The sequence below is a fragment of the Hemiscyllium ocellatum genome, chromosome 10 (genome assembly GCF_020745735.1).
Source record: "Hemiscyllium ocellatum isolate sHemOce1 chromosome 10, sHemOce1.pat.X.cur, whole genome shotgun sequence".
Taxonomy (NCBI): domain Eukaryota; kingdom Metazoa; phylum Chordata; class Chondrichthyes; order Orectolobiformes; family Hemiscylliidae; genus Hemiscyllium; species Hemiscyllium ocellatum.
The window spans coordinates 95,398,710-95,411,398 of record NC_083410.1 but is presented as its reverse complement, the minus strand read 5'-3'; the positions used below and the strand labels follow the sequence as shown (position 1 = coordinate 95,411,398).

The window sequence follows — 12,689 nt, the reverse complement described above, 5'->3', positions numbered from 1 at the left end:
TGAACTGGCATTTATCATAGGCTTTCTTGGTGATTTTTGTTTTCTTCTGTTCTCATGTGGGACTAATACTAACTTGCCTAAAACCCATTCACTTGTACCTAGTTTGAATGCACTTCCCATACTGCCATGGGTGTGTGTTTGGTAAATACCTGAACAATTTCTTTTGAGGCCTCAATTTCAGTTACTGTCTTACCTTCCAACATTTGGTCCAAATCTAACTGGTCAGGCCTCTTACCAGTTCACTGAAATTAGCCCACCTGAAGTTGTGTATCTCCAACTTATGAGACTTATCCATTAGTTAGTCTAATTAGATTTGGACTAGTTTCATTGGAATCAATCGTTTCTAATGCTCCCCCATTATAACATCTGCACTTGTCCTACTTCTGTCTTAGACCTTGATCCTGCACTGCTTTCCTCTTCATGGGCTGGTAACCTAGTTCACTGGTACAAGCTTCAGAACTTATGATCTAATTTCTTTTTATACTGATACCTCCCTGGCATATTTTAGGACAGTTGAACTATCCTATTATCTATCAATAGTCTTTCTGTAATTTGTCTGTTCCATCGCCTTCCTTAAGAAAACTGCATTGAATGACATTCATCTTAAAGTCAATGTATAACTACATTTTCTAACTATATGCATTTTGATTCAGGTTTAGCAGGATAACATGATCAGGCAAGGCAACCTGCTAAACTTCCATTTCTATTGTTGTCTTTAGTGTGACTGTAATCTGTCCTCCTTCTGCGAGTGCCGCCTCAAAGCTAAGACCACGATTTTCTTGAGACTTCCCCTGAATCCTTTCTAACAAAAGCATACAGACCCCAGCACTTCCTTTCAGTTATTCCAGGTTTGGCTTCTGCTCCTCTTGTCCTGCCTGATGGATGGAATTGATCTTCAAACTGAAATTTGACAGGCTCAGAAACAATCCCATCCTGTTTAGTGCTCTTAAATCAGATGACATACCTTCTGCAAACCACTCCAAATGTGGCAATCTACTCTTAGTGTGCTTTATTTCTGCTCAAGAATTTCTGGACTGCCCACTCCCTACCCTCAAACCCAAACCTCAAGCTGCCATTGAGATCCTAGGATACTGAATTTATTTACTTCTAAATTTTAATTATCACTTCATTTTAAGTCTGTGTTCTGTAACCAAATTATGCAAAACCAAAGATATCGTTGCCCAGTCAACACACGCAATCTTGTATAGTTATTATTGTAAACACAAATTTGAACTGAACTATTTTGAGCAAAAACTAAAAATGTTTGAAATCTTTGGAAGAGTTTATGACTTAGACGTTACCTAATCTGTCCTGCCCATAGTTATTGACTAACATATTTAACATTTTCAGTCATGTCTGTTTCTTTGCTTTCAATTATTTAAGTTTTTAACTTGAAGGCTGTGTATGGCCATATTTTAAATAGTATTATTTAAAGACCTACAGTTGTTGCACCAAAAATATTCATCAGGGTGCCTAAAGTCAATAGGAATCCAGTGAGATTCACTAGTGATTCCAAAAATATATTTTTCACTACAGTTCTAAAGGACAGGCAATAATTTTGACTCATACCATCCATAGTATGTTTTGTGATTCACTGTCTAAAAAATACTTTATGATCTTAGATGATTGCTTTAATGCATTTGAACAATATTCCTATAAACAAAAGTGTTAACCCTTTTCAAATCAAACACAATTTGTACTATCATAGTATGAAACATTTCGGTTATGTTCTCCTGGTTGTCGCTGTTTGAATGCAAGGAGCCTGGGGATGAATTCTGGTACATTAAGTGGTGTAAAGCAACATGCTAGAGAAGTGCCAACTTGCTGAAGCTATAAAATGCATGCTGAACAACAAAAGCACTTTTATGTAGACAGTTCAGTAATCCCAAAATCGGCATCAGATCAAACCTCTGGAGTACTGACTGTTCCATGAGCAGAAACTCGCCAAGACTCCTTTTAATAGTTGTTTCCAAAACTGCAACCTTCACCACCTCTAAACGATAAGGGTAGCAGATGTAAAAGAACATCACCACTTCCAAGTTTCCCCCCACTCCTTACACCATCCTGACTTGGTGCTATATTGCTGTTCCTTCACAGTTACTGGATCAACATCTTCGAACTCCCTCCCTAATAGCACTGTGAATGTCCTTCTACCCCAAGAAGACAGCTCACCGCCACCTTTTTCAAGGACAGTTGGGAATGGGCAATAAATTTTGGCCTCACCGGTGACGTCCACATTCCGTGAACATGTAATTTTTTAAAATCCCCATCATCAAGGATGGCAGAATCCAGCCGCAAAAGCTGAAAAATTTGCAAACATCTTTAGCCATGCAGATCTTATTCTCAGGATCCTACCATCACTGAAGGTAGCCTTAAGCTAAATCAGTACATTCCACATAATACCAATGAAATTAATACAGCAACAGCTACAGGCCCAGAGAATACGTCAGCTTCAGCACTTCACCACCTAATAAAATGGAACACTGTCCAGGTTAAATTGCAGGACAAATCCAATCCAACCAATTATTGATTAATTTTCTAACAATGGATCTCAAAATGATGGACTGGGTAATCAAAAATGCTTTGAAGTTAGGCTTGAAATTTGCTCATCGATGCTAAGTTTGTCTTCTGCCAAGACCTCTCAGCTGCAGGCCTCGTTATAGCTTTGTTTCAAACACGAAAAGGGCTGAATTCGAGGTAAGGCGATAGTGACTCTCCTTTTATATCATAACAACGTTTGACCAATTGTGACATCAAAGCTGCAGTAAAATTAACTGTAAATTGCTGGGAGTGGGAGAGGTGGCAGGAAAGGAGACACTTCACTGAATAGATTTGTAACCCGACAGGATGTTCAGAGGCTGATCATTTCTGCCTCAGGGCATTACTGCAGGTGTTCCTCAAGGTTGTTCCTAGGCCTGACCAATTTCATCTGTTACATCAGTGACTTTCCATTCATTATAGGATCAGGAATAAGATGCGTGTTTGGTGAATGTCCAGTTCTATTCGCAACTGCTCAGATTATTAAGCAGTTCTTTCCTTAATGTAGCAAGATCTACCAGGAGCTTAACTGAATCACTTGATGTTGTTACAAGAGCAGATCAAAATCTGGGTATTCTGCAACAAGTAACCATCTCCTGATGATGCAAAGCCTTTCTACCACTTAATGCATAAGTTGGGGAGTGTGATCAAATAATCTTCACTTGACTAAGTAGTTTCAACAACAGTCAAAACCTAACACCATCCAGGATGCACCAGCCCATACGATTAGCATCCTACCTACTGCTTTATACAATCAGTACTTTTACCTCTGGTGCATTATGACTACAGTGTATACCATCTACAATGTGCGTTGCAGCTAGTCATCAAGATGTCTGACAGTGCTGTCCAAATTTGTGACCTGTGCTAATGCTCTAAATACACAGGTGGTAGACAGATTTGCCAGAAAATCTCAAAAATACCCAGGAAAACAGTATCTGAATGTATAATAGATAAAATCCCAAGTTATTTGTGCCTTTTATCCGAAGTACAAGACGCACAGTACAAGGCAGCAGCTAAATAGAAAAGAACTACACGTGATTACCATCCTTGTTACAGTATCCAACATGAAATACCAATCAAAATGTGCAATTATGAATCGTGTAGAGAGTTGGGGTTTCATTCCTGATGATTTTAGCGGATACTAGCCGTAGACAATTCACTGCTCTAAAGGTGTTCAGTTTTTCAATTAGCTCACTTGCACTGGTGTACTGTACTGGCCAATTCCTGTGCAAAATAATGGTCACTGGAATTGCTGAACTGATGAAAATACACAATTACAAAGAAGCTTATCGGCTCATTTATTGAATTAGAGACAGATGTACAACACGGAAACAGAACCTTTGATCCAACTCATCCATGCCAACCAGATATCCTAAATTAATCTAGTCCCATTTTTTCTGGCATTTGACCCATATCCCCCTCAACCCTTCCTATTCATGTACCCATTCAGAGGCCTTTTAAATGTGGTAACTGTACCAACCTCCATCACTTTCTCTGGCAGCTCGTTTCATCCACGCACAATCCTCTGCATGAAAAAGTTGCCCCTTAGGTCCTTTTTTTAAGTTTTTTTTTCCCTCTCACCTTAAACCTATGCTGTCTAGTTTTGGACTCTCCCACCCCAGGGAAAAAAACCTTGTCTATTTACGCTATCCTTGCCTTTCATGATTTTGTAAACACTATAAAGTCACCCGTCCGCCTCCGTTCCAAGGGAAACAGCCCCAGCCTATTCAACGTTTCCCTGTAGCTCAAACTCTCCACCCTGGTAACATCCTTCAGAATTTTTTCTGAACCCTTTCAAGTTTCACAACATCTTTGATAGGAAGGAAACCAGAATTGCACGCAATATTCCAAAAGTAGCCGAACCAATGTCCGGTGCAGCCACAACATGACCTCCCAACTCTTATACTCAATGCTCTGACCAATAAGGGAAAGCATACTAAATCTGGCTTCACTATACTATCTACCTGAGACTCCACTTTCATGGAACTATGAACCTGCACTCCAAGGTGTCTCTGTTCAGCATCACTCTCCAGGTCCTTACAATTAAAGTGTATGAGTCCTGCTGTGATTTTGCCTTTCCAAAATGCAACACCTCGTATTTATCTAAATTAAATTCCATCTGCCATTGTTCGGCCCATTGGCCCACCTGGTCAAGATCCCAGTGTACTCTGAAGTAACCTTCGCTGTGCACTACACCTCCACCTATGGTGTCATCTGCAAATATAATAACTATGCCTCCTATGTTTATATTCAAATTATTTTATATAAATGATGAAAAGCAGTGGACCCAACACCAATCCTTGTAGCACACTGGTCACAGGCCTCCAGTCTGGAAAGCAATGAATTATTCTGGATATTCATCCACTCCCAGGCATTCACCTTACAGTTTATAACTTATTGTATACAAATCTGGGTTTATTGCCACTGATAGTTATTAATGATAAAATCACTTTCTTTCTGATTTTCAATTGAGATACTAAACCAAGAACCTATATGCATTTTCAGGTGGGTGTAAAAGAAGAACAGTATAAGGGTTTGCGTTTATCTTATTTAATATTTCTGGTTCAGCCAACACTACTAGAACAGGTGATTTTGCATTATCTTTTTGCTGTTTATGGGGCTTGCACATATTCTGACTTGACAACAACACGTTCTATATTACAACTGTGTTTGCATTTTAAAGTATCCATTTGTTAGGAGAAATTTTGTAGGAGAATAACATGTTAGCCCAGCCTATGACTTGTCAAGGAAGTAACCTTTCTGGTTTGCAATCATACTGAATTTTTCCTTGTGATCCTTTGAAAAATTATGGAATGAACTTTTGTGTAAAGTACTTGGATTGTTAAATGGAATGCGTGATTATATTATTTGAAGAATAGGTAATGTTGTATTCCAACAAAGAATACTTTTTTTTCAAACTCTTTGTATGTTGCCTTGGACAATTTTTCACTGCTGAAAGCAGTATAAATGGAAGTGGTTCATTTCATCATATGCATGTCAAAAAAAGAGAACTTGTTGAATATAATATCTGGAGATTATATAAGCAAATGTAAACGAAGTACTAAAATATACAAATAATCTTTATATTGTAGCATAAAGCACTCCTGAAATGAGTGCAAATGCATTGCAGCTTTGGGTTATCAGAAAAGTTATTACATGTTTTGTATTCAATTTAGTTCCTTTCTTGTACTTTCTAGGGTCTAAATATGGAACTGGCTAATCATGGTCTAATCCTGCTACAACAACTCAATGCACAGCGAGAATTTGGCTTCTTGTGCGACTGCACAGTGGCTATTGGTGATGTCTATTTCAAAGCACACAAAGCTGTGCTTGCCTCTTTTTCCAATTACTTCAAAATGTTATTCATTCATCAAACCAGGTAATGCTTGACTCTGATGTAAAATTTAAAAGAAAAGTATATTGTGCCTTTTCTGATTAGCGCAATTTTATTTTTCCCTTTTTTTAAAATCATCTTTTCCCATAGATGGTCCCAAAATGAAAATGTTTTAAAATGTGAAAAGCTATAGATCCATTTTGACATTGATTGCACTTACTTATCAGCCATGTGACTGCTAGCTCCTCATCTGCAGCATGAAAGCTAATTTGTGCCCACAGACCACTTTTCCCAAGTAACTGAACTGTCCCTGTTCAACTGTGCTTTTCTGAAAGTTGTAAATTTTGTTCATTTGATTCTGTTTGTTTTATTCCTCTGCAAGCCTGTAAGTATTTTAAAATATATTTTCACAGTGACTGTGTCCGATTGAAACCAACTGATATTCAGCCAGATATCTTTAGCTACCTCCTGCATTTAATGTACACCGGGAAAATGGCTCCCCAGATTATTGATCCTGTCCGTCTCGAGCAGGGAATTAAGTTCCTGCATGCATACCCACTGGTACAGGAAGCCAGCTTAGCCAGCCACGGAGCGGTTCCTCGTCCTGATCAGGTTTTTGCTTGGACATCATCATTATATGGCATCCAGATTGCAGATAATCAAACCACACCTCAGAGTAGGTTATCAGCAGCAGAAAAGTCTTGTCGAGAGCCCAGGTCACATGCTCATCCTTCTCGGATGGAGCAAGAACGAGGTGCAGAAGCTAACCAGCAGCATCCCCAGGGTGCACAGATGCTTCAGCCGTCTCAACAGATTGGGCAGTCATCTGCAACGGCTTTAGGTACACAACAAGGCTTGATCTCTGCAGCTGGTCCTCCAACGGCTGAAGAACGATGTGAAAATATCCCTCTATTAGATGGGCAGCCAGGAATACATGCAATAGCTCATGTTAAACCCAGTATTATGAAAAGGAACAGTGGTTTTCCCAAGTTTTATGTCTGTCATCTTTGTGGCAGAAGGTTCACTCTACGAAGCAGCCTACGTGAGCACCTGCAGCTCCACACAGGAATGTCTCTTCCAGTTACCAACCCAGCAGGAATGAATATGCTAGGCCAATTGGTAGAGCCTGGGAAACCTTCAAAAGATCCTGAGGAAATACCTGAAGCAGAAGTAATTAGTGATGGCGAACTACAGCAGAAAAATGATTCACCAATGGCAGATGGCCAACTACAAGCCGAAACACCACCCCCATCAGACATTGCAGACATTGACAACATAGAGCTAGGGGATCAAGATAGGGAAGTGAAAAGGCGAAAATATGAATGCTCCATTTGTGGACGTAAATTCATCCAGAAAAGTCACTGGCGAGAGCATATGTATATTCACACTGGCAAGCCATACAAGTGTAGTACCTGTGATAAAACATTCTGTAGAGCCAACCAGGCTGCCAGGCATGTGTGCCTTAACCAGAATTCTGATACCTATATGATGGTGGATAATAAGCAAGCAATGCTTACTGAAGGTTCTTCTGAAGAAACGAGCCAGTCACTAATGGATCCAGTGTACCTAGCAACAAACCAATCAAACCAGTCGTACAAGTGCAATCTGTGTGATAAAAGCTTCTCAACTGCTAGTGAAGCTGTTCGGCATTCATGTCAAAACCAGAACTCTGATACCTTTGTTTTGATGGAAGGCCAACCAACAATTCAAGGGGAAGGCTCTTCAGAAGCTTGCGAAGTGACAGAAGTGAGCCAGTCATTGTCAGAAACCGTGCATAACGTGGAAGATGGTCAAGCCGTTTTAGTGGAATGAAAACTTTGTTCATTTACACACTTTTCCATGTGTTTCTTATAATGTACAATTTAAAACCGATGATAGTTCTTAGATATAAGGATGTTAAAAGTTTATTTTCTAAATTAGATCTAAGCTTTCTTCTCTGGTAAAAGCATGTCGTTCGTTTATCCAAGGATCTTGTTACTTTTAAAATGAAAATTCAGGTGGCATCATTGTATCAGTCAGTGTTTGCACTAGAATTCAGACTAGCCCCTGTCAATCATGAGCTGCTTCAGGACTAGGTTAATATAAAAGAAACCGATGTGCATTGTTCTTTACTTGTACTGGTGTTGCCTGATAGCTACATACTTTGCAAAATAGATTGAGTAGGAAATTAAATCACGCTGTACCAAATGCAAAGAAGTTATTACATCATGATATTTATATGCCTCACCAGGCCACTTTCTGCTCAGCCTCCCTGAACCAACTACAGTCTCAAAGAAACGAATAAACACCTGTTGAGCTCTATGGATGTGTACTCAAACTAAAAGTTTCCTGGTTTGAATTAAGCATTGGCGACTGACCGTTTCAAGGGGTCACAGTGCAGCAGTTCACATTTTGTGATTAAATAAAACTCCTGTTCTCTCAGATGTAAGAGCTGTTGATAAATGTTGTTATGCTTCACTAATTGTCAGCTAATCACTGAGCATATCCCAACTGTTGGTAGTATATTTCGCAAATAATGAATCATAGACAGAGCATTGGCATTGCTGAGCCAACAATGAATCCAGAGTATGGGTATACCCTGGGTGAAGTCGGCATATGACTAATTTGTTGAATAACAATTATGTTATTGTTATTAGCAAAAGAAGAACCTGGAATGGTGAAGGTATTGCAGTAACTCCTATGTCAGCTAGAATGCCCTTCTAATGAGTGAATCATATATATATATATGAAAGGTATTTTATAGATAGAACTTGTTTGATATAGTATTAAATACAAATTGCTCACATTTTGGAAATTTTATTAGATATTTGAGACCCGTTTTCCAGTGTGATAGAACAAAGTAGTGCTCTGGTGCTCCACGTTCTTCCCTACTCACTTGCATAATCTTGTTTTTAAATGTTCAGTGTAAATCTGAATATCACTTTTACCTCACTTATTTACAATTTGCTCCTTGACATGTGTGTATAATTTGCTTTCAAGATGTGGGAATGGGGGGGATATCAGAGTACACCTATGCATGCTGACTTCAAAATACAGTAGTAGTATTTGTAACTTGTTTTACAGAAATAGTAATTGCATTATTTATTGTGTTGTATGTCTTTTATACATTTTAGATTTTTTAATAAATACTGGAAAAATTAAAAGTTGAAGATAGGATCCCTTAAAAACATCTATCCTTTATCATTGAAAATTTGTAATCTGTTTTAAACCAAAATTGCAGTAACACTGCTGTCTGATGGGGTGGGGAAGGGAGATCTCTGCTGCAAAAATAAGCTGTCACATTTGGCTTCAGAAATATTTACTAAAAGTTCACATGTACCAACAATGTCAGCACTTGCCCTGTATTATTCATGTGGAAATTTACTTCTCCGCACAAAGTTGCATTGCACCACATTGAACTAATTTGGAGCAAAAGTGACAGAATTTCCTTAATGCCCTGTTACATTGATAAAAAGTATTTTCTTAAAATTCATTTTATTTTACAATTAGACAGTTTTTATTTGCAGATTAGAGTGATACTAGCACAATTCAGTACTATACTAGTTGGATTAGTTAGTACCAATAGTGTTAAGTGCTGTTATTGTAAACATTCACTAAAACCACTGTCTGAAGTACACATAAATAAACATGATACTCAAACAAAATGACTAATTTTACCAATAGGTTATGAAAGGGTACACCAGGTTGGTACATTTGGAATTGTTACTTATAAATGCTAGTGTTACAAGAAGCATTGAACCCCAATATGTTTTGTTTTACTATTTTATTATTTGTCGTTTTGTCTATATAGTTATTTAACCACTTATTGCTCAGTAAATCCCCCAGAGATATACAAACGTATTACTTTCAGATTTAAAATGCTAAAACATGTTAATGAGATTGAGAAATAATGTATGTAAATTGCTTTGTTGTTACAAGTTTCGTATAGACTTAAAATCAATATTTGAAATAAAGTTCAACTGCCTTAAAATACATAAAGCGTAACCATGATGCTCAGTGTCAAAGCTATTATTTGCATTAAAATTCAAATAAAATGTAGTTTTTTTTAATCAGTATTTTGTAAGGTTTGTTTCAAAAGAGAATATACTGTAATTTAGTCTTGTAAAACGAGTCCCACATGAGGAAAGTACATTCCTTTGTTATAATGAAGAATAAGTAATACACTATAACATTCTTGACCAAATCAAATTGAAGTTGACCAGTTTAATTGGGGAAATAAATGCTTCTTTTGGCCCCCTATAGATCTTTTAAGATTTTCTAATCGTATTTTTTAATATGTTGATAATGGCAGTCAAACTTTACTTGAATTTCAAATTGCAGGTGTTTTGGAGCATTATTTTCTTGTGATGTAATCTGCAGTCGCGCTCCTTACCAACATTGTAAGAATTTGAAATGCATTGTACAGTGCTGCCTTTTTTGTGTAACTTTTAATTTGCTGCTTGAAAGCTAACCAGTTCACTGTTTAGTTGGAAGCCTTATTTGACAAAGCATACATGAAAAATCCTTATCCTTGCTGTATACAGTAATAGACTACAGCTTAGTTGTGTATGTCTTGTTGACTAAGCCACAGCTCTAAACTTGAGCCTTACATTTTCAATGACTTGTTTAAGACCTAAATACACAAACTGAATACACATTGCACCTGTATTTGTCTTGATTCCATGCTGCAACTTTTCTGTTACAGTCAAAAATTTTGTTAGTCAATATGTATAATGTATAATACAACGCTGCCAATACCAAAGACTTGAATAAAACGAGCTTGGTAGGAACTGGAAATATTGTTGTACTGTCTTGCTCAAATCTTTCTGCAGTACATAGTTTGTCCATGATAAGTACAGTTTCTTATCTAATTCTGCCTTTCCCACAAGTGAATAATGACTGGAATGGTATTTCAGGATTCTAAGATAAGTGTTTGAAATTCATCAGGATTCATCTATCTGGAGAAATGATATCCTTGCCCCACTGCAGTGGATGTCACATTCAAGGTATACTTTGAGAGCAAATGAAGTTTTATTAATATTCTGTCTGCCTTCTGCTCATGGTGCTTTGGGTGCTGCTGTGCAATGGCTAAACACATTAAGCATTTTGTCCACTAAGACGTTCATCTTTAGCTGACCAGCGAACAGAGCATGTTTCTATGCTATATGACTCTGTGGCTTTCACTCAATTATTGTAGTATGAACATGTTTTTTTTTTCACCTGCCATTTAAATGAACAACTTAGCTAAGCTATCCTGTAACTTTGAGCTGCCAGTTCTGCTCTCACTATATCTCTCCTAATTTAATACCAAATGCAAATAGAAGTTAGACATAAAATTGGAAGTTAAGAACTAAAATCGCGTATGTTTCTAATCCTGTGTTTTTCTCTCTCTAACAACTATTCATTTCTTAACCCTCAACTGGTTCATTAATTTTGAGTTTTTTCCTAATGCTGATTTAAAAACTAGAAGGATCCTTTGTGGCAGAACAAAGGTATGTGGACCTCTGGAGAAACTTTCATCCAAAGTATCAGCCTGTTGTGATCATCCTCATTTGAGAGAATAGTTCATGTTTCCCACCCTCAAAATAATTCTTTTGTAACCAAATCTTCAGACCTGTGTTTCCTTTATTCTCTCTTGGGGTGTGGATGTCACTGGCTGATCAGTATTTATTTGCCTGTCCCTAGTTGCTGTTGAAAAGATGTTGGTGAGCTGCTTCTTGCACAGCTACAATCTATGTGACATATTTCTAAGTCAGGGTGGTGAGTGGCCTGGAGGGAAATCTGAAGGTGGCAGTGCTCCAATGCATCTGCTGCTTTTGTCCTTCTAGATGGAAGTGGTCATGGATTTGGAAGGTGCTGTCTCACAATCTTTGGCAAATTTCTGTGATTGTAAACATTGCTTGTGAAGGGAGTAGATACCATGTCAATCAACCAGGCTGCTTTGTCCTGGCTGATGCCAAGCTTCTTGAGTTTTGTTGGAGCTGCACCCATCCAGATTGGTGGGGAGTATTCCATCACACTTCTGACTTTTGCCTGGTGGATGGGCTTTGGGAGGAGTCAGGAGGTGAATTGCTTGCTATAGTATTCTTAACCTCTGACCTGTTCTTGTAGCAACTGTATTTATAGGGCAAATCCTTTTGATTTTCTGGTCAGTAGTAGTCTCCTATGTGGATAACGGGGATTCAGTGATACCCGGTAATACCATTGAATGTCAGAAGATGGTGGTTAATTTCTCTTTCTCTTATTGGAGATACTCATTGCCTTGCATTTGTAACATGTTACTTTGCTACTTGTCAGGTCAGTCCGGATATTGTCCAAATCTTGTTGCATTTCAAAATGGACTGCTTCAGTATCTGAGAAATAATGAATGGTGCTGAACAGTGTGCAGTCATTGGCAAATATCCCCATTTCTGATCATTGAAGCAGCTGAAGATAGTTGGGCCTAAGACACCACCCGGAGGAACTCCTGCAGAGATGTCCTTGAGATCGCCAACAGCCACAACCATCTTCTTACGTACTTAGTATGACTCCAGCCAGTGGTGTGTTTGCCCTTGAGTCCCAATGATTCCAGTTTGCCAGGGCTCCTTGATGCCACACATGATCAAATATGACATTGATGGCAAAGGCTTGCATATTTCTGTTATCCTGTGGAGTGAATTGAATTGACTGAAAACTGGCATTTGTGATGCTGGGGACTAATGGAGAAGGCAGAGATGGATCATTCACTTGACCCTTCTAGCTGAAGGTTGAAGATGATTCAGCCTTCTCTTACACTGAAGTGTTGGTCTCTTCCCATTGTTGAGAATGGGGATATTCGTGGGTGCTGCTTCCTCCAGTG

The 12,689-nt window shown here is 38.3% G+C and overlaps 1 protein-coding gene across 2 annotated transcripts in view; it reads left to right on the top strand.

The window, feature by feature from the left end:
- Window positions 1-10,608, top strand: part of LOC132819863 (zinc finger and BTB domain-containing protein 2-like) — a 34,664-nt gene extending 24,056 nt beyond the window's left edge. For both annotated transcript variants that reach the window (XM_060831768.1, XM_060831769.1), the window contains 2 exons: window positions 5,736-5,917; window positions 6,286-10,608. In XM_060831768.1, the coding sequence (XP_060687751.1) occupies window positions 5,745-5,917; window positions 6,286-7,684 (1,572 nt within the window). In that variant the 5' untranslated portion in view covers window positions 5,736-5,744 and the 3' untranslated portion in view covers window positions 7,685-10,608. The remainder of the gene's footprint in view (window positions 1-5,735; window positions 5,918-6,285) is intronic.
- The last annotated feature ends 2,081 nt before the right edge of the window (window positions 10,609-12,689 follow it).